At 50.5% G+C, this 23,970-nt stretch overlaps 1 protein-coding gene and 1 long non-coding RNA gene across 5 annotated transcripts in view; one reads left to right on the top strand and one right to left on the bottom strand.

Moving 5' to 3' along the window:
* Nucleotides 1-13,225: 13,225 nt before the first annotated feature.
* LOC142603919 (uncharacterized) lies at nucleotides 13,226-18,364 on the bottom strand. Of its 2 annotated transcripts, none has more exons than XR_012837802.1 (3): nucleotides 18,228-18,364; nucleotides 14,894-15,599; nucleotides 13,226-14,699 (listed from the first exon to the last, which is right to left on the bottom strand). It is a non-coding gene; the product is annotated as an uncharacterized LOC142603919 (long non-coding RNA). The 2 variants fall into 2 exon arrangements; XR_012837803.1 differs by having other exon boundaries at nucleotides 18,181-18,307.
* SEPHS1 (selenophosphate synthetase 1) overlaps nucleotides 17,486-23,970 on the top strand; it is a 25,372-nt gene continuing 18,887 nt past the window's right edge. Inside the window, exons 1-2 of one of the 3 annotated variants that reach the window (XM_075766758.1) lie at nucleotides 17,486-17,624; nucleotides 20,743-21,004. In XM_075766758.1, coding sequence (XP_075622873.1) covers nucleotides 20,812-21,004 — 193 coding nt within the window. In that variant the 5' untranslated portion in view covers nucleotides 17,486-17,624; nucleotides 20,743-20,811. Of the gene's footprint in view, nucleotides 17,625-18,382; nucleotides 18,564-20,742; nucleotides 21,005-23,970 lie in introns of those variants that run through there. The other 2 variants (XM_075766844.1, XM_075766676.1) reach the window with 2 other exon arrangements.

The raw sequence follows: 23,970 nt of genomic DNA, 5'->3' as shown, positions 1-23,970 counted from the left end.
CTAAGGATAAACTGTGGGTAAAAAGTCTAGCGAGAGTTTCCCTTACGCTTCGGTGGCTGCATGGATCAGCTGAAGCTTGGTGCACGTCTTGCATCTGTGTGACATGGTGTGAGTCAGCTCAGCACCTCTCCGTTGGGGAGTACTGAAAGAGCAACTAAATCATAGAATCACAGACTGCTTTGGGTTGGAAGGGACCTCAAAGCCCATCTAGTTCCAACCCCCTGCCATGGGCAGGGACACCCTCCACTAGACCAGGTTGCCCAAAGCCCCATCCAGCCTGGTCTTGAACACTTCCAGGGATCCAGGGGCATCCACAGCTTCTCTGGGCAACCTGTGCCAGTGTCTCACCACCCTCACAGGGAAGAATTTCTTTCTAACATCTAATCTAAATCGACCCTCCTTCAGCTTAAGGCCATCACCCTTTGTCCTGTCACTCCCTGCCCTTGTAAACAGTCCCTCTCCAGCTTTCCTGTAGCCCCTGCAGGTACTGGCAGGTGCTCTAAGACGTCCCCAGAGCCTTTTCCTCTCCAGGCTGAACAACCCCAACTCTCTCAGCCTGTCCTCACAGGAGAGGTGCTCCAGCCCTCTGATCATCTTCGTGGCCTCCTCTGGACTCTCTCCAACAGCTCCATGTCTGTCTTGTACTGGGGACCCCAGAGCTGGACGCAGTCTGGGGTCTCATGAGGGTCTCATGAGAGTGGAGTAGAGGGGTAGAATCCCTTCCCTCAACCTGCTGGTCACGCTCCTTGTGATGCAGCCCAGGACACGGTTGGCTTTCTGAGCTGTGAGCGCACATTGCCGGGTCATGTCCAGCTTTTCACCCACCAGTACCCCCAAGTCCTCCTCAGCAGGGCTGCTCTCAATCTCTTCATCCCCCAGCCTGTATTGATACCAGGGGTTGCCCCAACCCATGTGCAGGACCTTGCACTTGGCCTTGTTGAACCTGGTAAGGTTCACATGGGCCCGCTCCTTCAGCCTGCCAAGGTCAACAGCGATTGAGTTTGCCTATGCCCACAAATTGGCTTCAGATCTGAATGCAACTCATCACTCACACGATTAGGGATCTTCAAGCTTGATGGAACAAATCCATCCTTCGCTAAACAACAAGTATTTTCACTCACCTGCTCTGCTCTGCAAGTCATCTCCAAAAGCGTGGCTTTGTTTGGCTTGGCTTTTTAAACAGGGGGCAGGTTAATACACCATTATTTGTAATGTTAAGTGGAACGTCTGTCTTTAGGATACAATTAGGAGTGAGAAATGTTGCTGTGTGCCAGGATCCGTAAGGCACTAAATGTCATCCGAGCTGCAAAGCCACCAGCAAGTACTACTGCAAGGCTGCAGTTTTACCTGTTGAAACGGCTTCGGGATGGAGCAAACGCCTTTGCCAGCTCCCACGCGTGGGCTCCGGCTGAGGTCCAGCATCCTCGCTGGGCCATTCGGCCAGTGCGTCCCTCTGTCCTGTGTACAGGACGCCTGAGATTAATGCTTCGGGTGAAAAAAATCCTTCTGAAGCTTAAGAGGAAAAAGGATATCCTCCTAGTGAAAGGAAACTGGAGCCCAGGCTTTATAAAAAATGCATTAATTACGAGACAAGAAGAAAGTCATCTCAAGTGCCTGTGACATGTTGGTTTAGAAATGGCTGGTTGAGTCTTTCGGGGCAAACACGTACCGTCACGCCAGAGCGGTTTGGGGATGGGTGGCCCTGATGCGGCCACCCCTCCTGGAGACAAATCTTCTGCCCCCAAAAACCTACCTGTGCTGAGGTCGTGATGCCTCGCTGGGAAACGTGTCTCCTTTGCTGGGGAAGGGAGGGGGCACGGCCTCAGGAAAAACCCACAGGACCACGTCCTCCCAGAGAGACAGGTAGCCAGGATTTCATGAGACTTTGCAAAAATAACCCCCTTGTGCATATTCTCCCCCAAATCCCAGGTAGCAAAATGCCCCATAGCAGATGCCAAGACATTCCTTCTCCCTTCTCTGGCTCTCCTGCTGCTCGAGCACCCCCACAGCCAGGCTGGGGCAAGCACCTTCTCCCCTTCCTCACCACGCTGTCATCATGGAGAGGCATGAGAGGGGTTTGTACAAGTAGGTCAGGTACGATTTCTCATCCGCCAAATGCTAATAAAAGCCACCGATGTGAAACCTATAACATTATGTGTATAAATAATTTAGCTTCGGTGTGTAAACATGGATTCTGGGCTTTAAAAAAATGAAATAATTCCATCAGCTTTTTCCCCTCCCCTCCATGCTTATGTCGTTATGCGTGACTGCTAATGGGGGCAGAAGCTAATAGTTGGGGAATTTGGAAATTGGGGAGACACACCCCTTGTGTTTCTGCGCTGGCTCCTTCCTCCACCCAGATCCTCAGAGGTATAGAGGAATCGGGATGAGCGAGGGAGCTAATTAGGAACAAAGATGTAATTGTAGCTTGTAATTGCAAGTAATCGTTGACCAGAGGGATGGTGGTAAGAGGAGAAGAGGCTGCGTTTCGTCACCCACGTTCTCCCCTTTGCTCCTCTCACTCCCTCGGGTGGATGCAGGCACCGAGCTCGCCCCGCGTAGCATCCATTCAACCTTTCCAGCAGCTGCCTTCAGATGGGTTGGTTTGCTCCAAAATTGCTCTCAGGAGGAGTCCTCCCAGGGTGTCCAAGCCTGCCTCAAGCTGACCTTGTGGCCCTCCAGCCCTAGAAGACCTCACCACAGCAGAGCAAGGAAGGTAACTGCCAGATAGAAATAACGTCACTCAGAGAGAAAGTCAAGAGTGGCTGCAAGGGGTGAGCAAGGCACTGCTGCTGGAAGTGTTGGGCCAAGGCCAAGAAGGAGCTGCTTTGGCTCACCTTTGCCCTGTGAAAGGAGGGAGGTTTGTCAAGGATTATGAAGTGTGGTGGGGAACACAGCATCCCAGTGTAACTTTGCACTAAAGCATTTGCACTGCCACGATTGCCACCAAAGCTGCCACCCAGCATGGAGTGAAGACCTTCATCTACCTCTGCCCAGCAAGAGCCATCATGGGTTGGAGGACCATGGTGGCCCATGGCTCCTACTGGAGCCCGGCTATAGGCCCAGCTTGGGGTGGCAACCACCACCATGGCCAGGGATGTCCCCTGGTCGTGTCCATCAGCAGTGCAGCCAGGAGAAATGTCATCTTCAGGTGATGTCTAAACAGGTCAGGGTGGATGGAAAAGGCCAACCCACATAGCTCTGTCATCCACTGATGCTCAGGTGGCCTAGAGGACCTTCCCTGCCCTGGGGTGGTTCAGCAAACCATTATACGGACAGCATGTGCACACTAAGACGTGGTCCTGCACTCTAGCAAGTGAAATCAGTCCAGGAGACTTCCAAAAAAACCTCATTGGCAGCAACGCTCCCATCCCAAAGCATCCCTGCTACGCTTTCGCCCTGCACCTGGCCCCACCGTGGAGGCACCAGGTGAAAGCGAGTGTGGGCTGGAGGGGGATGGGAAGGACATATACGTGTCAGGATGCTGTGAACCCGTGCCAGCTCCCCGACGAGTCGCTGTGAAGTTAGCACAGAAGGATCTGGACTAGAACCAGCATGCGGCTATTGCCGTTACTGCGGCTTAGAGAAAGCAAAGATTAATGTAATCATTTAATCCCGAGAGATTTCAGGATTCGCTGACTGTATCTCATATCTCCATTCATTGTGGCACGGGGGACGTGTGTAAACTGCTCTGCTCTTAGTTGGACCTCTGCCCCAGGTGATTCCCCTTCTCCTGAGCTCTGCATGTGTGCTCAGACCCCAGCTCTCCCCTCTGCCTCATCTCTGCCTCCTGCCACTCCGGCGCGGCAGTGGCGGGTCCTGCCTGCAGCACCCAACCTCCTTTTTGGTTGGTGGGAATGGTGATACCACCCACCCTTGGGTTTCTTATTTTTTCTGGTGATGGCTCCGGCCCCAAACCTGCAGACCTCCACCTCCCTGGAGCACGTGTTGCCTTGCCTGATGCTGGCAGCACCAGCGCGGTACCCACTCCCTACCTCTCCATCCCCCCTGCCCTTACGGGGACCATGCTATGGGGAGAGCCAAGGACAGCCAGACAGGCTGGATGCCTTGGGGGGAACAGGGTTTACCTTGGAGTTAGAAAACCCCTTTGTTCACATAAAACTTACTGGGACACCCAGGTGCTGCCGGTCCCCAGGGAGGGGAGCCAGGGCACGACAGCAGATGTGCTGCACCCCACAGAGATGGAGTTTTGGGCGCTGCTGCAAGATATCCTCCATTTCCTGGCTCCTCTACCCATAACAGCATCACCTTCCCAGTTTCATCACCTGGAGAGCACAAAGTGTGCCAAACCCCACTGCATTAACATAGATTTAACATTTATTACAGCAATGAGCTCCTGTGTGATTCCTTCGCCGCCCTTCACCGAGCATGATGGATCATCCCCCATCTCCCATTTAATGTCCCTTTGGGAAGCCTTAGAGCAGTGGAGACTCCAGCCTTGGCCTCAGGTCACCCACATGCAAGTTCCCAGCACCCATCTCAGGAGGTGGTGTCCCTGAGGTTTCCATCCAACCCCATGGCCAGGGCCAGGCAGTGAGGACCTCCTCCTTCCCCAGGATGTCTCACCTCTCCCTTGGTTTTTATTTCCATCTCTTGCTCTGCGGTGATGTTCTCCCTTTCCCCATCCTTCCCCACAGCAGAGAGGATGCCCCTTTGGGATGGCAAGGAAAAGCCCAAGGTGAAGGTGTACCTGCAGGTGTGATGGACCTGCACCAAGGATGACGGGCACCTCCTGCTTGCTGTGACGCCCCTGTCCTCCAGAGCAGCTGCAGGCAGGAGCAGGAGGTGTTGCCAACCCAGGGAAGCTGCAGCCACAGACCTCATCCCAGGCTGCCAGGCTTTCCATGCAAGCCATCATTCACTTTTATGAATAGAGGTGTATGTTTCCTCCAAAATAAAATCTCTCACAGCTGAGGATTGCTTTTGGAGAGCTTCTGGTAACTGCATTTGTTGCTGTTCAGGTGAGAAGCTCAGGTTCATGGCCAACGTTTATGCCCTTCCTGCTCTGAGTCAAACCACTGCACTTCTTTTCGCACTAGGCAGAAAATCAAACAAGCTCAAAGAGGGAATGTAATGGCTTGAGCTGGGGAGGGATTTCACTTCAAGGAGGACGTTGCTGAGGTCTCAGCCTGTAGCTTTGCTGCTCAGCAGTGCTGGGTGAGCTCCAGCCCTGGGGGAGATGGAGCTGCTTGGGGAGGATGGAGAACTGCAAATCTGCTGCCCCATCGACTTCAGTCACCTCCCTCTCTCCTGCAAGTCCAACACTGGGCTCTGCATTGCCATTCACAACGTTGTATGTGGTGGGCACATCTTTTTCATGAGCAGAAAGTCATCGGCTTCACTAGCACAGCGAGAGCCAAGGAATGGAATTACAGAAAGGTCTGGGTTGGAAGGGACTTTTTAAAGCCCATCTAGTTCCAACCCCCCCTGCCATGGGCAGGGACACCCTCCACTAGACCAGGTTGCCCAAAGCCCCATCCAACCTGGCCTTGAACACTGCCAGGGATGGGGCATCCACAGCTTCTCTGGGCAACCTGTGCCAGTGCCTCACCACACTCATCATAAAAAAATTCTTCCTTCTGTCCAGTCTAAACCTTCCCTCTTTCAATTTCAAACCATTGTCCCTTGTCCTGTCACTACAGGCTCTAGTAAAGGGTCTATCTCCATCTTTATAAGGCCCCTTTAAGTATTGAAAGGCCACAATAAGGTCTTCTCTTCTCCAGGCTGAACAACCCAGTCTACATTGATACTGGAGATTGCCCCTACCTTGCACTTGGCCTTGTTGAACTTCATGAGGTTCACATAAGCCCACTTCTCAAGCCTGTCAAGGTCCCTCTGGATGGCATCCCTTCCCTCCAGCAAATCAATTGCACCACTCAGCTTGGTGTCATCTGCAAACTTGCTGAGGGTGCACTAGAAACCACTGCCTATGAAGATATTATCTTGATGAAGATATTAATTAGTACTGGTCCCAGTACAAACCCTTGAGGGACACCACTCATTACCGGTTTCCACTTGGACACTGAAATGTTGACTGCAACTTTTTGGACATGGCCATTCAGCCAATTCCTTATCCATCTAACAGCCCATCCACCAAACCCACATATCTCCAATTTAGAGGCAGAAGTGTTGGGGGGTGATTGTATCAAAGACCTTACAGGTGTGAGCACGGAAACACAGCCCATGCACACAAGTGTAACCAACAGCAGCGAGTCAGAGGAAAGCAAAGCGGGTATTGGGTTTGTGTGGCAAGGTTTTGGTAGCAGGGGGGCTACAGGGTTGGTTTCTGCAAAAAGCTGACAGAAGCTTCCCCCATGTCCGACAAAGCCAATGCCAGCCGACTCCAGGATGGACCCGCCACTGGCCAAGGCCAAGCCCATCAGTGATGGTGGCAGCTCCTTGGGGATAACAGAGTTGAAAAGGGGAAAAAACCCTGCTGTGGCAACAGCAGCCCAAGAGAGGAGTAAGAAGATGTGAAAGGAACAACCCTGCAGACACGTAGGTCAGTGCAGAAGGAGGGGCAGGAGGTGCTCCAGGCACTAGAGCAGACATTCCCCTGCAGCCCCTGGAGAAGACCATGGTGAGGCAGGCTGTCCCCCTGCAGCCCATGGAGGTCCATGGTGGAGCAGAGATTCCACCTGCAGCCCATGGAGGAAGGATGAGGGGGTGTAGAGATTCCACCTGCAGCCTGTGGAGGACCCCATGCCGGAGCAGGTGGAGGCACCTGAAGGAGGCTGTGACCCCATGGGAAGCCCGCGCTGGAGCAAGCTCCTGGCAGGACCTGTGGACCCATGGAGAGAGGAGCCCACGCCAGAGCAGGTTTGCTGGCAGGACTTGTGACCCCATGGGGGACCCACGCTGGAGCAGTCTGCTCCTGAAGGTCTGCACCCCATGGAAAGGACCCACGCTGGAGCAGTTGGTGAAGAACTGCAGCCCCTGGGAAGGGCTCAGGTTGGAGAAGCTGGTGGAGGACTGTCTCCCGTTGGGAGGGACCTCAGGCTGGAGCAGGGGCAGAGTGTGAGTCCTCCTCCCCCTGAGGAGGAAGGAGCAGCAGAGACAAGGTGTGATGAACTGACCACAACCCCCATTCCCCGGAGGAAGAGAAATGGGGAGTGAAGTTGGGCCCAGGAAGAAGGGAGGGGTGGGGGGAGGTGTGTTAAGATTTGGGTTTATTTCTCATTGCTCTGCTCTGTTTTGCTTGGTAATAAATTAGATGAATTTTTTTTTAAGTTGAGTCCGTTTTGCTCATGACAGGAATTGCTGAGTGACGTCCCTGTCCTTATCTCCACCAACAAACCTTTCATTATATTTCCTCTCCCCTGCCCAGCTGAGGAGGGCAGTGACAGAGCAGCTTTGGGGGCACCTGGTGTCCACCCAGGGTCAGCCCACCACAGGGTCTTAGCCCTGTCACAGAGTCAGAGACTCTCCCATCCGCTGCAAAACCCTCTGTGTTGGTCTGGGGGTGCTGTGGGGCTGAGACCTCTTCTCCTGACCCCACACATCAGAGGTGTGCAGGAGGTCGGTGCAGCGACGTGCCCAGCTGCCAGCCGCCCATGAGGCTCAGAGCCAGGAACACCCAACCTTTGCACCCATAGCCAGGACTCGGGGGCTGTGGGTACCCCACTCCATCTCCAGGTGTGCTAGCCACCCGCGTTTCACGTTGCAATTTTTGGTCAAAGAGCCATGAAACTGGGAAGCAGGACACTGCTGGGCAACCTTGGGCAACTTTCACGTCTTCTCCATCCTTCTCCATCCCTGTATCTGGGTGGAAGGATGAACCCACCCTCCCCACACACAACCTACTTTGCCTTCATCCGACGCAAACCCCTCTGTAAGTGCGAAGGTTAATGCACAGGCAGCGCGGTGCCCTTCGAGAGACAGTTTGCTGGCGAACCCCAGATCTCTTCCTCCAGAAACAAATTGCTCTTCAACTATTGCCATCTTGTGGCGTCTGTGACCTGTTACTTGTTCCTTTTATCTGCTAATGGTGTTGGTGAGAATCAGCAATGTACACAGGCAATTTTAAAATGAAATGTAAATGAATCAGAAATGCCTACGGAGGAGCCATTAGCATAAATCCAATCAAAGGGCTTTGTTTAACTTGTTAAAAATGACTAAATATTTAGTGAGTGTGGGTGGGCGAGGTGATTCTTGCTCACACTCGAGAAGTTTTAAAAGCAAAACTATCTCTGATATCTTAAATGTCTGAACTTAAAAGCAATTTTCTACTCTGAACTCTGCCTCCTTGGTCTATAACTTGCTGGAATATCATTGCCTGTTCAAGGAGATCACCTCCAAAATATTATCTTTGCTTCTAATAGCCGTCGACTCACTCAACAAGGGTATGTGGACTCTATGTCGTGAACATTGCAGGGGGCTCCTGGCAGCGAGGAGTCCCTCGGAGCAAACTCTGCCCGTCCCAGTTGTGCCAACAGCCCCCCTGGGTCCGACGCTGGTGGTGCAGTGCAAGACAGCACCACAAGCCATGCAGGACCACCCTGACCTGCCTGTGTTATGCACCACCAAAATCACCTCGGGCGTGATTGATAGACTAGATATAAGGAAGAATTTTTTTTTACCATGAGGGTGGTGAAACACTGGCACAGGTTGCCCAGAGAGGTGGTAGATGCCCCCTCCATCAAAACATTCAAGGTCAGGCTGAACGGGGCTCTGAGCAACCTGATCAAGTTGAAGATGTCCTCTGCCTATGGCAGAGGAATTGGACTAGATGGTCTTTAAAGGTCCCTTCCAACCCAAACCAGTCTGTGATTCCATGAGCAAGAGCCATTCCAGTGCCTGTGGTCTTTGCTCAAACTGGGAAGACTGGGTTGGGTTCACTGCTCCATCCCTGGTGCTATCTGCTGAGTGTCAGGAGCTGCACGTGACGCTGATGTTTGGTGGCAATTTAAGTGGCACAAGCAGACCTGCCAGCAGCCCCCTGTGTTTCTCTGCTGCAGTCCACCCATCCCGCGTCCACTCCTCACCCTCCGACGTTCGCACCAGCTTTTGCGGAATCACCTAGAATAAACCAGTAAAAAAAGAAAAGAGTGGAAAACTCATTTTTTGAAGCCCAAATCTATTCTCCGACCCATTAGTTACACAGCAGACGCGGATAGTGATAAGAATATTAGTCATAGCAAAGTTTGGCTCTACAGCTTGGATTAAATCAAATAACTGAGTTAAAAACAACACTCAGACTTGGCTCTGCAGTGACTCCCTGGACTCCGCAGGCATCACTCGAGCAAGCGGCAGACAGGGCTTGGGGCAACGCTTTGCATTTGGGAAGAACGGCTCTTTCCCGCTGGTTCGCTCTCTGGCACAGACTTGCGTCGGGGCGGGTGTTAATTGCATTTCTGGAAATCAAAGCGGCCGTTGCTGGGGTTGATCGCTGGTTTTTGCTTTGCTGCTTTCCCCCAAGCGCTGCCCATCTGGCTTTGCTTTCCTGTCTGCACGGGAAAATACTTCACCCAGAGGGACATCTCTCCCCCAGGGACCCCCAAGGTGCCCTGAGCATTCACCCCTTTCCACGGGCTTATCCCATTGCCCGAACGTGAGATCCTGGAAAGGTGGATGCTGCTGTGGAGAGTTTACTTAATGCCAATCCTGGGCACAAATCCTGGGAAAATACATTTGGAATTGGCTGTAGTGGGGGGGATGGACGGGACACAGACAGTGGGATGCAGAGGATGGGAAAGAAAAGGAGAAATGGGAAGTTTTAACGGTGTGATCATTGCTCTCCCTGTGTGTTCCGGGGTTTGGTTTTTTTTTTAAATGCTGGAAAAAAGGAGAAGAATGTGTATCACCACGTTACAGCACTTCTCACCACCACCAGGCATTCCTGGTGAGTGCAGGGCTGCATTTGGGGGTGCAGAGGCTGTGGGGAGCCCCAACGTCCTCCTCCATCCATGTCCCAGCACAGTGGGAGGTCCAGCCCCACCGGAGGGGTCTCACCTCCTGGCAGCTCCACCGATCGTCCCCATGAAACAGCCTGTGCATCTCTCGCTGCATTTAAATCAGGGGCTTTCCGGGAGTTTTTTGGGGGAGTCACTACCTGTGGGCTTGGCTCGGCAAACCTCGCTTCCCCCCAGCTAGCTGGACTGGATGCAAGAGAGATGTTTAGGTTCCTCCTCTGCTGTGAGATTGTTATGGCAACACGCTCACATTCAGCCCCTCAAGGAGAGCAAACCAGCGAACCCCTGCTTAGGGGTTTGGGGTTGGTTTATTTTTGCTTTTCCAAAGGGAAAAACACACCCTTGCACATCGGTAATCCCTGCGGAGACGAGCAGTTGCATTGAGCACACACGGCCTCTTCCAGGGCACCTCGCCTGCAGCCCTGAGAGCGCTTTGCTGACGTTACACCTATTTCCCAACGGAGGAACTGGGCGTATAAACCACTTTTCCTCATTTGCTCAAGTTTTGGGTGCCCGGCTGGCACGATCCCAGGGTGGGAGTCAGCTCTGCTTCGGCAGCCAATGGTTTGGGCGTGTTTAATGGCTCCTAATTAGATGCTTATCTAATGGGTACTGTTGGAGCAGAAGGAGCAGAGGCAGGGACAGACCTGGAGGGCTGCGAGTCACCCTACAGAGGGGAAAGGGAAGCTGGAGCCAGGAGCACCCACCATCACTCCCCTGGTTTCCAGCAGGCAAAGCAGGCTGAGTCGCTCTGCTCGGTTTGCTCCTTGCAACAGCCACGTGTTTGCCCAGGGAGCTGCCACCTTCTTTGCTCACGTGTCCAACCGGTCACAGTTCAGCATCAATGGGCGCCCGGCGCCTTGAAGACAGAAGCTCAAGTCCAAGCTGAGGCCGTTCAGCCCGTCAGTGGTGGAGGAGAGGAGCATGTCTCACCTCTGTCTTGATGGGATTTGGGAAAACTCCTCTGGATGAAGCCCCAGCCCCTCTGCATGAGTCCTGCTGGGAGGTCTGAGAGCTGGCCCTCAGCCAAGGTCAACCCACCACAGTCTTTTAAGCTGAAAGATGGTAGATTTAGACTGCACATAAGGAAGAATTTTTTTATGATGAAGGTGGTGGGACACAGGAACAGGTCACCCAGAGAAGCCGTGGATGCCCCACCACTGGAAGTGTTCAAGGTCAGGTTGGATGCAGCTTTGAGCAACCTGGTCTAGTAAAAGCTGTCCCTGTCCATTGCAGGAGGGGTGGACTAGATAGATAGATGACCTTCAAAGGTCCCTTCCAACCCACACCCTTCTGTGCTTCTATGATTATATAAATTAAACAGCACATTTGCCTTCTGCTGCGCCCCAGCCCCCATGGGTCCACCTAAACTCCCACCCATCAATACCAAACCCCCCCTTGCTACTGGGTAGACAGAAAAAAACTGGAGAGTAAGTAAGAAGACTCCTTGCCAAAGAAATTATCTGAAGCAGGTGGTTCCAGCTCAGAGGAACTCAATTTATATTCCCAAACGACGTGCTGGGAGCTGTACACAGCTCCATCAACAAGCGCGATCCAGGCGAGGCAGATGTTTCGGCGAGTGCCAGCAGCCGGAATAGGATCGTTGGCTCAGCTCAGCTGCACCCATCGCTCCAGACGGTACTTCGGGAAGTCAGCGTTTGAGGCTCACCCCAAGAGAGCCCGTATCGGGTGGCTACAGGTCTGGCTGGCAGGATGGCACAGCCCTTTCTGAAACAAGCGGGGTAGTGGTGTGCAAAGCGGGGCGGGAGGTGAGGCTCCTGAATTATTGATAGGCTCCAGCCTTGGAGAGGAGCTCGATGCAGAAAAGCACGGGGTGTGCAGGCTGTGCGTGAGGCAGGAGCACCCCCACCGCGGTGATAATGGTGCTGTGCAGGTGCCATCCACGTTGCAGGAGCTGCTGCTCCAACACACTCTCCACAGGGTATGACCCAGCCAAAGATTTTTTTGGCAGGGGAGGATGGTAAATTTTTGGGGATGCCCAAGCTCAGCATGGTGGGACGTTGTGGCTTGGGGAAACAAAGCCCTGTCCTTTGTGAAGGACACAAGGAGCGCGCTAGCGGACAATGCAAGGCTCAAAGCTTGCCCACCGAAGAAGGCGTCATTAGCACGGGTGAACTTTCGGGGCCGGAGGGGGATAAGGTGGCTCACGTGTAGGCAGCGCTGCCGGGAGCATGGCAGAGGCTGCTGCATCACCCAGCCCCAGGCGCTTGTTTGATTTTCCATGCGGAGACCAACCGGCCGGTAACAAAGAGCAGCTCTGCAACGTCTGCCACCCAGCCCAGAAGAAGAGGGTCAGTGAAGTGTTCCCCAGGTGTGACATGGCAAGGATGTCAAATAGGTTGAGACAGCAAAGGCAGGGGTGGGAACACCAAATCTAAGGCAATTTTGGGGAGATGTGGGTAAGGCCAAGGGGGGTTCAGCAGAAGCCACCCCTAACGCTGCAAGCGGCTCTTTTGCAAGAGGCCGTGGGAGAGCACACAGACGTGCCTCGGCTGCCAAGCGCCGCCTTCCCAAATTGCCCATAAGGCTTCTCGGAGCCAGGCACGCTTCCATCTAAGTTGCAACTCAGTCTGCCTGCTCTGGGAGAGCCCTCGCTACCCAGCCCAGGGCTGACGGCTGTTGGTACGAGCCATGGTGAGGCTCGGGCAATTAAATAGGTAGAAATTGGGAGGTGAATGCTCCCTTGAGGCTTTCGGGGCAACCGAGTGCAGGAGCAAGGTATGAAACGCTGCAAAAGGGATGAGGAAGAGATGGGTGTTGTGAGGGTGCCTCTTTATAGGAAGGGTTAGAGCAGCTTTAATGCGCAATGGCGTTTAACTGCTGGTGCAAAAGCAGTCGGTGACCTCTGGCCACGTATATGGCAAGAGGAGAACAAGCACCAAGACCTCAGCAGCATCCATGTACATGTCACCCTCCCCGTCTCGCATCGGCAATCACTGGAAAACAGGGTCCAGGCGAGACCAGTCGGAGTCCATCGACTGTTTGTAGGCAGGCTCACCCTGTTTGACTGGTACGCAGTGCAGCTTGGTTAGGGGCTGGTGCTGGGGCAGCACCCAGCTCTGCAGAGCCCTGGTCGGTTCCCCTGCACCCATGGGTGCTCCCTCCGAGGTGGATGGCCACCTGGGTGAAGTGACAAGGGGGCTTAGCCCAACCTGAGCCCACCGGGGCTGGGGAGAGAGCAACAGGGCGAAGGGAGCATGGGATAAATACAGCCTGCAAAAGCGCAGAGGAAACTGCACTTCCTTAAACTGTTGTAAAACACGATGGAAACATTTAATAAAAGCCACTGGACGGGTATCATTTATTTAGCTTCTGCCAAGGCTTTTGATAAAATCTCACGTCAGAGACGATTAAAGCACCTTATCAAAGGTTAAAGGGGCAAAGTCCCCATTTGGCAACAGAAAACAAAGACAGGGAACATCTGCTCCTCGAAGTAAAAAGGAGCAAACATTGAGGCACAGCAGAGGCCACTCCTGGCATCATTATTATTTAATACCACTTGTGTATTAATGAGATGCAGGAAGAAGAGAAAAACAAGGCAAGGAAAGCCGACGGTAGCACAAACTTTGCTTTGTCAAAACAGAAGGAGGTGGGGGAAAAGCTACGCGGTGAGATGTTTTATAACACGAGAAGTTAAATTATCACACCAAAGTTAAAAGTTTTCATATCAAAAAACCACAGCAATTGGATTTTAGACTAGGAGATTGTCTAACACATAAGGTCCTAAGTCTGTGGATGTTAAGTAAATGCATATGTTTAAGCATATGACCAGCCCCACATGCCAGTGGAAGCAGTTTCAGTGCATTAAACCCAGTATTCAGCACAAGCGGGGCTGAACCGGCTGGTCCCATTTTAGCAGCCACTTACTGTGAATTCTGCAATGAGGGGGGAAAAAAAAAAAAAAAAAAAAAAAATCACTTTCGCTGTCATTTCGTACCCTGGTTTTAATCAGCAATATTTTCTCATGCTCTTGTGATGCCGCAGTTTCTTGGTTACAAACATTGCAGGGGGAGGCTGCATTGTTTTATTTTTAAAAAAAAAGTTTCTGCTGACATTTAAGAAACAGAACAGGAAGAGTTCAAACGTTGGTCATTTTGTAAACGCCAAAGATGCAGAACCAAGTCAGAAGCCTACGTGGATCAGAAATATTGCTTAGATTTAACCCGGATGTATATGCAATGATGCACTTTGGCCAAAGAAATCTAAGCCGCTAATAATCCATGCTCTGAGTCATCCAAGGAAAAAAGACTGAAGAAATGCAGACCCTGCACCTGTAAAGGTTAAGGACATCTGTTGCATCCTCATGTTGGCGCAGGAGGCAGCAAGCTTTGATGTGACCGAGAGATCAGGCAGCACCCAGGGGCTGCAGCACGGAGGGCTCTTTATCTTCTTGTCTTTTTTTTCTTTTTTTTTTTTTTTTTTGGATCTCCTCCCTTTTACACTTACTAAGGTGTGCAGAGCCGCCCGTTCTCATGGCATTGGACCAAATCGCTCCAGATCATGGAATTTCTGCTGGAGCTTTTGCACGCCAGACAGCGAAAAAGCCTTTGGGAGGGGTGGGGGGGGAAGCCATCTGATCATTTTTTAACCATTAGAAAACCATTTAACTCTAGGAAAATGTTACATGAAGCAGGTGGTTCCAGCAGCGTGGGCTCTCCCCAGGGCTGCTGGATCCATCATTACTCTTTTAGGGTTTTGCTTATGAGCCTGCACCAAAAGAACGTTCCCCCGGATGCACTGGATTCCCTTCTGGATCCCACACATCCTCCAGTTTCACCATTTCAACCATGGGGCCCCAGCAGAAGTGTGGGGCATGTGCATGCTGGGTGCAGCAACAGCGACCTGAAGCTGCAGCGGAGATGTGGCTCGCTGCTCCCTCTTGGCTTGTTTTCCTGGCAAAGCCGCTTTCCTGCCCGCTGCTTGCCCACACAAAGACTCACCCCAGCACAGGCACGAGGGCCCGGTGCATGTGTCCGCTGGGACATGGATTCAGGTTTTCTTTCAGTCGTGCTACCACCTGGAAATCTCAATTTATTATTTTTTTTCCTCCCCTGTATTAAAGAAATAAGCGTCTAGCCCTCATGGATGTGGGGAAAAAAAAAAAAAAAAAGATGAAAATATGATTCAATTCCCTCTCTGCTCCAAAAAAAAAAAAAAATCAGAAAGGAAAAAACGAAGTCAGGGCTTAAAAATCAGTGACGTTCATTTTTTTCTTTTATCTCATGGCTTTCCTTACGCTTCCTGATTATTTTTTTTTTTTAAATGAGGTGCTAGTGGTAGGGGTGATGGCTAAACACTGAAGAAATGTTAGATCAGAGCACCCAATTACCACCTCTCGAGACACGGTGTTTTTTTCAGACTGGAATCATCTATCAAGGAGCACGTAGACACGATACGAACCCGATGCTCAGGAAATCAGCTCGGATCAATGGCAATCAGAAGATCCTGAGATCTTCCACCCCCTCTCCCTCTGAGAGGAGGGACGAAGAAGAGTTCAAATTCCAGGTCAGAACTGCGGGTGCCGCATCCTCAATTCATCTCTGCTGTCAAAACCACCGGTCAAACGAACCACGGCTGCTCCCAGAGAAAAAAAACAACTTTTGTGTGTCGAGCTTGAAATGCTTTAGGAGAGCAACAGGGAGGAGCCTGAAAATAAATTAATTATACAACTAATATTAGGGACTTCCTCAAGGTGCTCGGCGCCGGGAGCTCCCACGCACCTCTGGTCCTCTGCATCGTGGTCCAGGGGCGCTACATTCGCTCGGAGATAAAAAGAGTAATTAAAATCGAGCAAGAAAAGCGACGTTTTAATTTCTTCTCTTTCTGCTTGTTTTTAGGCAGGACTTTTTCCAAGATGGTTGCACAAAAGGCAATCTTTGAATTAACGGTCAATTAGGTAATTAGGTGCTTAATCGCAAATGACAAGCAGCAAACTGCCTTTTTTATCTATTTGGCAACGTAACACCGAAATCCCATCCTTTCTGGGGAAAACTTGATTTCACGTAAAGCAAGACAATTTTTAAGTTGGAATCATTTCATTTTTGGCTTTAATTGGTTGGGAAAAGGGGCTGTAGAAGCAAGGAAACCACTTTGAGGTAGAAAAACAAACTGAGAAGACACTGGGAATCAGACCTATTAATGATCTGTTAGATTCCAGTGATTTATGCATGAAATGTGTAAGAAAAAAATGGGATGCTTTGCAAATCGGTGATGGAAAAGGGTTGATTTTTAGGCAAATACTCTCAGACAAGAAACAATGTCCTGGCTGAACGGGTGCTTAAAACACAGCGCAGCTTTCCAGGGCTGCACTGAACTCATCACCACCTGCTTAAAAACAAGATTACGTGTTTTTTGAAGTGTGTTCCAACCCAGATTTGGGGGGAAAAATAAAAAGACACCCAGCCAGGTAGCAGCACTCGTGCTGTGGTAACTGCAGCCTCCGAGGGCCACGCACCAATGGAGACCCTCGGGGACAATACTGAGGGCTCCTCTGGTTCCCCAGGGCCACGGTCTTGGCTCTGCATCCAGAAAAACTTAACGTCGGCCAATTTTTGCCCACCGTCAAGTCCACCTGACCCCCTCGGTTACTTTCTTGCCCGGCTTTTGGGTATAACGTCGATCAAACGTGACTTTTTGTCCAGTTTCTGGGCAAGAGTCAGCACTGGTGGAGGTGTGGGTGTCTCTCACGCCAGCCACGAAGAGTGCAGAGCCTCCTCAGCTCCAGCTATATTTTCTCCCCCAAAACGCTCCCGAACCCAACATTTTGGCTATTCACGGACAACGTCTTGGAGCAGTAGATTTCACAGAGAGACCTGGGCTTTAGCGAGGAAACGTGCAGTGCGGCCAGCGGGGTTTCTGCGCCCCGGGAGCCATCGCCGCACACCTGCACAAAGCGTCCCGGCGGAGGGAGGACTCCAAACGAGCCCCCGGGTCTGTCCTCGCCCTCACCGCACTCAGATTGCTCTTAAACCCCGTTTCAAAACCTAGACCGCACCTCGGTATTACGCTTCCTCCCGGAGGCGAGCCCCCACAAGTAGGATGCATATCCCCCCCCCCCCCCCGTGTCCAGCCACGCGGTGCAACACTTCCCACCCGCCCAGCAGCTCCGGGGGGGGGGGGGTGGTTGCGTGGCCCCACTACGCCGCTCTCCTTCCCCCCCCCCCCAAAAAAAGCGAGGGGCTTGCAGCGCGGAGCAGCGCCCGCCCGCTCCCCAAGGGGCTGCGCCCCCTTCACCCGCGTGGAGCGCTGCGCTACGGGTGTGTGTGGGGGGTGTGTGTGTGTGTGTGGGTGTGCAAAGCAACGTGCCCCTGCAGCCCACGCGTGCACGGGCAGGGCGGGGAGCGCGTGCAACAAGTCGCTTTGCAACAGGGCGCGCGCCACCGCCGCGCGGACGGGAACGCGCGCGGACGGGGTGGGGGGGGGCAGGAGAGAGCGCTGCGCGCGCGCGGCTGCCCAAGGGGAGGGGGCGGGGAGCGCGCGCGCGCGGCGCGGGGAGGCGGGGGTGTGTGTGTGGGGGGGGGGGGAGGTTTAACCCCCCCGTGCCCGGCGGCGGCCGCGGCGGCGGCATTTCTATTCAGGCGGCGCTGAGGGAGCCCGGCGCGCCCGGTGCATTGTGGGACTGGGCTGGGAGTCCCGTTCGCGGGAGGAGGCGGAGGGCGAGGAGGCGAGCCGGTAAGAGGGAGACCTGAGGAGGGAGGGAGGGAGGAGGAGGGGGGGTGGGGGTGCAAGGCGGGGAGATTTAAAGGGGAATTCGCCTCCGCCGTTACGCCGGGCCGGGCGCGGGGGGCAGCTCGGCGACGCCGGGGCGCGGGCTGCCCGCCTGGCCCCGGGCCCCGCCGCCCTCCCTCAGCCCGGCCCCGGGGGAAGGGCGGGGGAAGAGGGAGGGGGGGGGGGGTGCACGCCTCACCGCGCCGCCGCCGCGGCCGCTTTAAAAAAATCCGGCGCCGGTAATGGACGGGTTAAATTTTTCGCCCGCCGACATTTTTTTTTTTTTCCCTCCTTCCACCTCACACCCCCCCACCACCCTTCCCCTCCCTCCCCCTCACGGAGCCGCCGCGGCGGCTGCGGGGTTGGGGGGGGGGGGGGGGGCTCGGGCGCGCGCGCCCAACGTTTCACCGGCCGCTTCGCGCGCGCGCGCGCCCTGGGGCTGGCGGCTCGTGCCGCCGCCGCCGCCTGCAAACCCTGCCTCCGCCAGCGAGGGGTTAACCCCGCCCCGCTGACATCTTACCTGCACGCACGTGTGCCCCGGACCCGTGTGGGGGTGCGTGGGGTCACTTACCCGTGGCTCAGCCGCCCCCCGCGGGGTTTGCCCTCTCCGCAGTAAGGAAAAGGGGCTTGCTGCCTGCGCGGCTCCTCTCTGCATGCAGCGAGCCGGGCTGCTCTTCCTCCACCCCCGCCTTCTCCTCCTCCTCCTCTCGGGCTGCACAAAGAGCAACTGTGAAGGCCCTGGCTTGCCTTTAAAGGCAGCGGCTGGAAATTTAAGGTGTCCCAGAGCCATGTCTCTCCGCAGCGCTCCTCGCCGCACTCCGTGGATAAATGGTTGTTGCAGTTCCTCACCTTGTAGGTCTCAGGCGGTTGGGTTGCTGCTAATTGCGCTTGGGTTGGTTTGGGGTAGGTACCTGGCTCTAGTTCTATCTCGCTCTCCCCTTTTGCTCCTGTGCTCTCCTCTCTCTGCTCTTTAGGGAGGCAAGGGTTAAACTTTAGTTTTTAATATTTATTATGCCGTTCTTTTAAAGTAAGAAACATCTGGGTTAGGAGGTGTTTTCTTCTACTGGGGAGGGATGCTTAACGCACAGATTGCATGCCTGCATAGACTGCCAGCAGTCCCGAGAAACTTGGTCTTGCAAGGAAGGTTGCTCCCATGGCAGTCTGCAAAATACATAGTTGCATGTAGCTTTATTGAGATCTTAATTAAAAAGTTATTGTGTTCTTGCACGGTGGATGTTTTCCATTAAATAAAATCGTCTTGTTTGTTTCAATATTTGTTTTCAAACCAGGGAACATAATTTGCTGTGTCTTACAGTTCTCAAGACTGGAAAAAGTTCCTTGGTAGGCTGTGGCCTCTGAATCCTCTCCTGTATGAGTAGGTAGGGGGTGCTAAGCATATTGCAATTGCTAGCTAGATGAAGGAAAATGTTTCCCTTGTGGGGCAAGCTGCTTTTTATAAATTTCTGGAATTAATTAGAATGAAGTGTTAAAAAAGAATGAAGGGGAAAAAAAAACCCCTATCCTTGAAAAGCTTTTGTCTCCCGTTTCTGTTGACAGGTTGTTTTCCAGACACTTTTTTTTTTTTTTCCTGATTGCAAGTGCTTAATGTCTTGCATTGGGAGACAACAGCTACGAACCGAATTCATTGCTCATCCAAGACACGTTCTTGTAACTAGAGTTTGGATTACTGCCCGAGCTTGGGCTTTGGAAGATTTGTTTTAAATAAGTGCCACGCCTCCCAGAGAAGGAGGGAAAGTACTGTGAAGGGGAGCTGGGCTTTGCATCAGAAGTTCTTGGAGAGCTTAAAACTTCAATTTCTATGAAGTATATTCAATAAATTAGTAGACTTAAAGGTTTATGGAATGGACATACTTGTTAATAAGTGTTGTATAGGGGAGATCAGTTGCACAGCCTGTAGATTTACTTCTTCCTTATGTTTAGCGCTGTCGAACTAAGCAAATACCAGTCACTTGCATTCGTTCTTTTGCTTTTCAGCTTAACCCCGTAACAGCATGACCATCAGTATCAGATTTTGTCAGCGATGCTGCTGAACTCTGTTCTTGTTGTTAGGCAGGATCCTTGCTTTCTAAGAAACTACTGCAGACAGGTTGTTTTTAGTAATTCCTGAAAACTTCTTCTCTGAGAAAGATGAATTGCATTTTATCACGGCCATTCCTGTTCAGAAGTCAGTGTCTCTGTTAGGCCTCTTATTAGTTTTGGAGTGTGGTGTATGTGAGTCAGAGTGGAAAAACGTTCTAAAATTAGACATGCATTGTTAAGAATTTTATTAAATGAGTTGCATCAGTGTCTTTTTACATTACCATTTTAATGGGCAATTCTCTCTATTGTCAGTATCGTTAGCTGACTAAAAAAGGGCTGGAGAGGCAAGAAACTTTTCAACATTTTTCTGTCTGCGAACGTACTAAAAGGTAAACTGAGGTGTTTGTAGGTAAACCAGTCTGCTTAAATACAGCCTCTTTGTTCTTCTGTTACCGGTACTAACAGAACACCCAGCTTGCGTTTTCCCCCAAGGACAACAGGTGTATTATGGAGTTTCAGCTTCTTTCATCAGAACTGAAGCAGACCCATTATTTGAAAAGCATCTTATTTTTGCAATTAATATGTTAATGGCTAAAATTATGACCCCGCAGTGAGCTGAGTACAAACAGATGTCTCTGCTGAGCGTGTTGCAGGATCAGGGCCCAGGTTGTCTTTTGGAAATCCGTCTCAGTGCTCTGGGATCTATTATTTCTTTCATTACCTCTGTGTTAAATGAGGTTGGTAAGTGTGTTAGATTCTTTTTTTTAATGAAAGACTTATGCAGCATATCTGGAAAAGAAATTCATTCTCTGATTTGCCTGGCATAATTATAGTTGTAAATGTAGGAAGAGGAGTCATTGCTTTGTAGTCTTAGAGAAATGAGTTGTGTGAGATGTCCCCATCTGTCTTAACAAGTGAACGACGACATCGAGTGCTTTCTTTTTAACTTGCTCTGTGTGGAAAACCTGTTGTCTTGCAGGTCCTAGGAATTTCTGATGTTCCAAATTTTAATTTTAATTTTTTTTTTTTTTTTTTTAATTAGACTGATCAGCAGAGAAACTGATACTGTTGCTCTGGGGTGGGAAAGGCCAGCAGTCTGTGCGAGAGAACCATGTCTGTTCGGGAGTCATTTAACCCAGAAAGTTACGAACTGGACAAGAGCTTCCGTCTGACCCGATTCACTGAACTGAAAGGCACAGGCTGCAAAGTGCCGCAGGATGTCTTACAGAAACTGCTTGAATCTTTACAAGAAAACCATTTTCAGGAAGATGAACAGTTCCTGGGGGCAGTTATGCCCAGGTTGGGTAAGTGGTTTGCTCCTCTAGACACGTGTGGTCCTTCTGTTTGGTCTGCTTAGTGACATGATCTCATTTGCAGTTTGTTTAATCAGTTTGAAAATTGCATGTTGTATAATGCATGTGTAGCATGCAGAAATCTGAAGAATGAATCTCATGTTGTCATTTATTTGCATCTGGGATACAAGAATATTATTTTAATTGTTTAACATCCTGCAGTGCACTCAACGACAAAGAAGAATCAGTCAGGAATGGTCATTGTGATAGGTGTTAGTCTCCTTCCTTTCCCCAGTAGATGCTTTGCAAACTGAAGCTGTATCAATTTCTAGACTTCTATATTAATACATTGCCTTTGAAAATTTATGCAATGAATTTTATACAATTAGATGACTCACAGGTGAAGTTGCCCTCTCCCTCCCCTCCCCTCTGTTCCTGGGTCAGAGAAAGTGAGCAAGAGGAAACTTTTTTGCTTTAGCTGACTGGGAGCAGATTGTTTCACAGTTGTCATTTTCACTTTCAGTCCTTTCGTTGTTCCCCACTCTTAACTTTTTTGCTCATCTGTAGAAGCTGCCTGGGAAAGGCTGTCTTTCCAAGACCTCTGTGTTCTTGCCAGCTTCACTTTTTGGTATTTGCACAATGATGCAAGCAATAAGGGAAAACAACCTGCACAAGCCACCTACATGGGGAACAGGGCGAATGTAGGTATTTTGATACCAGCTACTGTATGTAATATTGATATAGATAAATTAATGTAGATAATGTGTTTAATGACACTTTTAATTCTGTTTGTCTATTTACTCAGCTCTGCATATTCAATGTCTGCTTTGCAGTGCAGAATGGATTTTTTTCCTCAGCTTAGGAATATCAATGTAGTATTTGTTCTGAAGTTATTTAATTATCAATTTAGTGTCCAATAACCTTATTTAAAATTATTTTAACATTGCTAATTGTCTATTAGCGGGCTAACAGGGTGCAACCCATTATTCTGGTAGAGATTGAATTCAGTGAGAGATTAGTAAGGAGCCCATGTTCTTGCTTAAACAATGGCGATCTTTGTATGAAATATCTAAGCAGCAATTGTATGTGGAGCTGGGGTGGCACTATAATTTAATATTCCCTAATGAAGGACACTTCCAGCTGCTTTTATCCCCAAATTGCTATTTATATGTTTTTTCTAAATTAAGTTGTTCACAACAGCATTTCAATTTGGCAAATTTCTAAAATCAGTAGTAGTTTGTTTTAATTATCTAGCTGGATTTTTTTTTTCCTCTTATAAACTTACAGGCTCTAAACAGTAATGGAACTGCTAATAGATTTTTCTTCTCCAGCTATATGAAAAGGTAAAAAAGTAGACTAATGCCATCAATAGGTAGGTGTGATGTTATGTAACAGGAAATCTGTTAGTAATAGAAGGTGAAGAGTTCAAGTCTCTTAAAAATACGCTTTTTGTGGTCAGTATCCCTTTAACAAATGTGTCTTCAGATAAGTTTGGTGTGATTGGCCTCTGATGCCTTGTGCTTAAAAGGTATAGACAGGTAACTTTACAGCCTGTGCATATGCACCATGCTTTTGAGCTGCAGTCAAGAGAGCAATTGCCAATAGCAGGCTCAAGCTCGCTCCTTTTTAGTTCTGCAAGTGATGTTACCCAGAGCAATCTTAAATATGGCTGTGAGTATATCCATGGGTAAGAAACTGCGAGTTTGACATTAATTCTCAGAGCTGTTATGGACCTTGAAATCACTGTTTTCAGTCACCTCTCTGAACAGATTCACTTATTTAGTCAATCCTTTTGGGGGGGGGGGGACAGAAAGGTAGCCTCAGATGGACTGTCATGGCCCCTTGGCTCATCTGTCAAGCGGCACTTATGCCGAAGTTGTGGAAAACTGCATAAATGAAATCAGTCTTGCAGCATTGTGGCATGACTAGGTGAACTAAGGGCAAACCAGCTCCTATACAGGAGCCACCTCTGTGTAACTGCTTATATGCACTTCCCTGGAGACACTGGACATCATGCATCGTGGCTTGGTAACTTCTGCAGCGGATGAGCAACCTTAAATTCCTGCTTGTGAGCTTCTGTCAGTATCCCTTCTCTTCCAAGGCAAGATGTCCTTCTGTACAGGACACTGCCAAATACTGGCTTGTAGCTCTTCCTAGGTAGTGTGTTTCATTAATACATGGGGAAAAGCTACTGTGTGGCATCTCCTCCCTGAAAACAGGTTGTTTGAAGACTCTTGCCCTGTGAGGTATGCAGAGTAATTCTAGGCAGCTTGCTGCCAGCCTAGGAAGGAGGTAAGCTACCTGCCCTTGCTACAAGACACGAGGATATTGTTTCAGTTAGCATGTTGTGATGTGTCACCTGTCACTTTTGTGCAGGGTCTTGCATTGCAGCAAATGCCTGGAGGTTTTAATATCACTTATTCTGTTTGAAATACCCACCATCAGCGTGGTGGTGTGGTTTTCTCAAAGGAGTTTCCCTGTCTAGCAGGTTGTCTCGCTGCCTTTCAGCCTCACAAATAAGGTGAGGTTAACACAATTGCAGAAGCTCCAAGTGGATGAATCATCTTTCATCAAGGGCCTAGGCTGTGACTTGTGGCATTCTTTTTGTTCCTCCTGAAGTGAGGAAATGCCCTTTATGAAAGGGTCTGTCTTTTTCAAACTGTCACTATGTTTTTGTTGAGCTGGGACTGAGGAAAACTATTTGCTTTTGACAATATCAATTCACTAGTTCCTCCTAACTTTAAATGTACATACATACAACCACACATGTTCTTAAAAGCAATGCGCTATTATTATGCTGCAACAAACCGTAGAACATTGCAGTTTAGTTCTTGCTTTCAGCCGTTTGCACTTCTGTTGTGCTCCAGTCAGGAGTCTTCATTCTTTGCTTGGTTTTCCTCCTATTTTTGTGCTCCGTGCTTTCTCTAAGGAAGGAATTTGCCATGTCTGTTTAGGCAATATTGTGAGTTGTACTTCAC

The sequence above is a fragment of the Balearica regulorum genome, chromosome 1 (genome assembly GCF_011004875.1).
Source record: "Balearica regulorum gibbericeps isolate bBalReg1 chromosome 1, bBalReg1.pri, whole genome shotgun sequence".
NCBI lineage: Eukaryota > Metazoa > Chordata > Aves > Gruiformes > Gruidae > Balearica > Balearica regulorum.
Note: the sequence above shows the minus strand (reverse complement) of the source record. Positions and strands in the feature narration are given on the sequence as shown.